The sequence below is a fragment of the Onychomys torridus genome, chromosome 1 (genome assembly GCF_903995425.1).
Source record: "Onychomys torridus chromosome 1, mOncTor1.1, whole genome shotgun sequence".
NCBI lineage: Eukaryota > Metazoa > Chordata > Mammalia > Rodentia > Cricetidae > Onychomys > Onychomys torridus.
Window position 1 is genome coordinate 86,619,912 of NC_050443.1, and position 2,895 is coordinate 86,622,806.

At 37.7% G+C, this 2,895-nt stretch overlaps 1 protein-coding gene across 1 annotated transcript; it reads right to left on the reverse strand.

Annotated features, from left to right (window-relative positions):
• Positions 1-784: 784 nt before the first annotated feature.
• Positions 785-1,729, reverse strand: LOC118593451 (olfactory receptor 494). The gene has a single exon (XM_036202934.1). The coding sequence runs from the start codon at positions 1,727-1,729 to the stop codon at positions 785-787; it is 945 nt and encodes a 314-aa protein (XP_036058827.1).
• Positions 1,730-2,895: the final 1,166 nt, after the last annotated feature.

The following is a 2,895-nucleotide window of genomic DNA, read 5'->3' on the forward strand; positions in this document are numbered from 1 at the left end:
CTATTAGCACACAGGAACAATTGTGCCCAACAAATGAGGAATACACTGCTAAGATTGTGGGACAAATTCCAAAGCTGTTAAAGGGGGGAAGTCCATGGCATCACACAAGAAATCTACAGAAAGAAGCAGTCATCGACTCAAAAGGTGATGATTCTCATTGCCCTGTGTATGAGTTTGCCCTCCATCAGATATGTATACTTCTGCTGGATGAAACTTCTAAATACCAGCTGTAACCCACTGCATAACATAGTGGACTCCATCCTTCTTGGAAAAAACAGAATGATTGCAGATAGGAACTCTTGTTACCTGTGTCAGTATGCAGAAGATAAAAATCATACAAAGCCCCAGCATGGAGAGGGGACATGAGCATGAAGTCCATCTGTAGCCGAGGAGTTGACAATTGATATCTTCCAGGAGGTGGGTCAGTTTTTTAAAGAGTGTGGACCTACATGCTTCAGTGGAAGAATATACACCTAAGAATGTATGGATAGCACAAGTTGGTTTTGATAAAAAGAATGGTTGGGTGTGTAGGAAAGGGCGTTGTAATGAGAGGAGTTGGGAGAGGGTATGAACATGATCAAAATACATTGTATAATATTTTCAAAGATGTGTTAAAATATAAAAAAGAGAAATACAGTAAATAGAGTATATATATACTGGGATAAAAAGGAGATGAGGACAAAAGGTATAACAAGAAGCCTCATAACCAAACCTGAGATAATGGTCCCATTGGTCTTGGGTAATTATCATTATTATATTAAGTTTTATAAAACAATAGATTGCCCTAAGAAAATATTTTCTTACCAAGTTGTCTCTTGAGAGCACTCTTAATCTCATTGTTCCTGAGGCTGTAGATGAGGGGGTTCAACATGGGGATCAGCACCAGGTAGAATACAGACACCACCTTGTTCTGGTCTGTGGAGTAGCTGGACTTGGGCATCACATAAGTGAATGTGACAGTCCCATAGAACAGAGTGACTGTAGTGAGGTGGGAGGTGCAGGTGGAGAAGGCCTTGTGGCGGCCCTCAGTGGAGCGCATCTTCAGGATGGTGATGAGGATGTAGGTGTAGGAGACAGCTATGACAAACACTGTGATCATGGTTACTGATCCAGTAGAAAGAGAGGTAACAACTGCAGAGACACTGACATCAGAACAGGAGAGTTCAGCTAAAGGAGCAAAATCACAGAAAAAGTGATTGACTCTGTTTGGTCCACAAAAGAGAAAAGAAATAAAGGAAAGAGTGAAGGAGGAAGCATTAAGAAAACCCCCTATGTATGATCCTACAACTAACTGGATACAGACTTGTGTAGACATTTTGGTTGAATAAAGCAGTGGGTTACAAATTGCTACAAAGCGATCATAAGCCATGGCAGCCAGAAGGAAGCATTCAACTGTCCCAAAAAAAGCACCAGAGCCAAGCTGTATAGAACATCCAAGGTATGAGATGGTATTTTGATTTACCAGAAAGTTGACAAGCATATTGGGTGTGACAGAAGATGAATAGCCTATGTCAGTAGAAGCCAAGTGACTTAGAAAAAAGTACATGGGATGATGGAGCTGGGAAGAGACTCTGATGAGAAGGATAGTGCTGAGGTTCCCACACACAGTCACCAGATAGATACAAAGGATGATGATGAAGAGGACGACTTTAAGGACTGGGTCATCTGTTAGGCCCAATAAAATGAACTCTGTCACTGCAGTGTGGTTCCCATCCTCCAGGAAAGCCATGAGACAGTGTAGCTGCTGCCAGAATAAGGCTGTGATGGAGACATAATAGTAAGGGATTTACAAATAGGTCACTTCATTTTATTTGATATAGACATGGAGAGCATTACCGACTAATATATTTTTTAAAAAATAGACCAACAACGAACATTTTACTAGGGTTATAATTATTTGTACATTTGTGTATAATAATTCCTTCCAAATAATTTAAGCAGAAATGCTAGAAATTTGTTACAAATAATAAATAACTTTTATTTACATTTTTTATAGTAAAGCATATCTGTTACCTGCACCACTCCCTCATAGAAATAAATATAAAATAATGTGATTCTTAAGAAAATAACAATATTGTTATTATAAGTGTACCAAAAGACCAAAATGTAAAAGCAGAGAATTATATTTAAAGAGTTAAATAATTGCTAACTTTTATTAAATGCTTACTATATCACCAGCACAGGATTTTTAAAAACTTGTATAATTTTCTATTTTTCTTTCTATTAAATAGCATTTTTATCTTTCCATTTTCAGCAGAAAAATGTTTTAAGCTATGTAACACACACATATATATGTGTGTGTGTGTGTGTGTGTGTGTAAATATGTTTGCATGTACATATAATAAATAACCAAATTATGGGGCTTCGGAGTTGATTCAGTAGTTAAGAGAGCTTGCTGCACTTGCAAAGGACCAGGGTTTGATTCCCCAGCACCCATATGGTTTCTCATAGCAATCTGAGGTTCTAGTTCTGTGGATCCAATGACCTTTTCTGGTCTTCACAGGCACCAGGCATGTATGTGATGTGTACATATATATATTCAAGCAACATTCATAAACATAAAATAAAAATGACAAATCTTTAAAAAAATGAATAGATCTGAACACCAGGTGGGTTGAACTAACTCAGAGAATTCTATACTATAAATAATGTGTGGCCATGCAACTGAGGCCACATAAGAATTAGTGACAGACATCAGGGTGGCATTTCAGCTTTCTGGTAGTTAAGACATAGAGGGGTCCTTTGTAAATGATACTGGTCACAACAGCTATCATTTCTGTAAGTGAGGTCATGTCTTGATCAACTTCTAAAAGGAATATGAATTTTCTTGTTACAATTGAGAAGACATAGAAGAGCAGTCACACTGAAATTACAAATGCAACTTCCTGTGGTAAA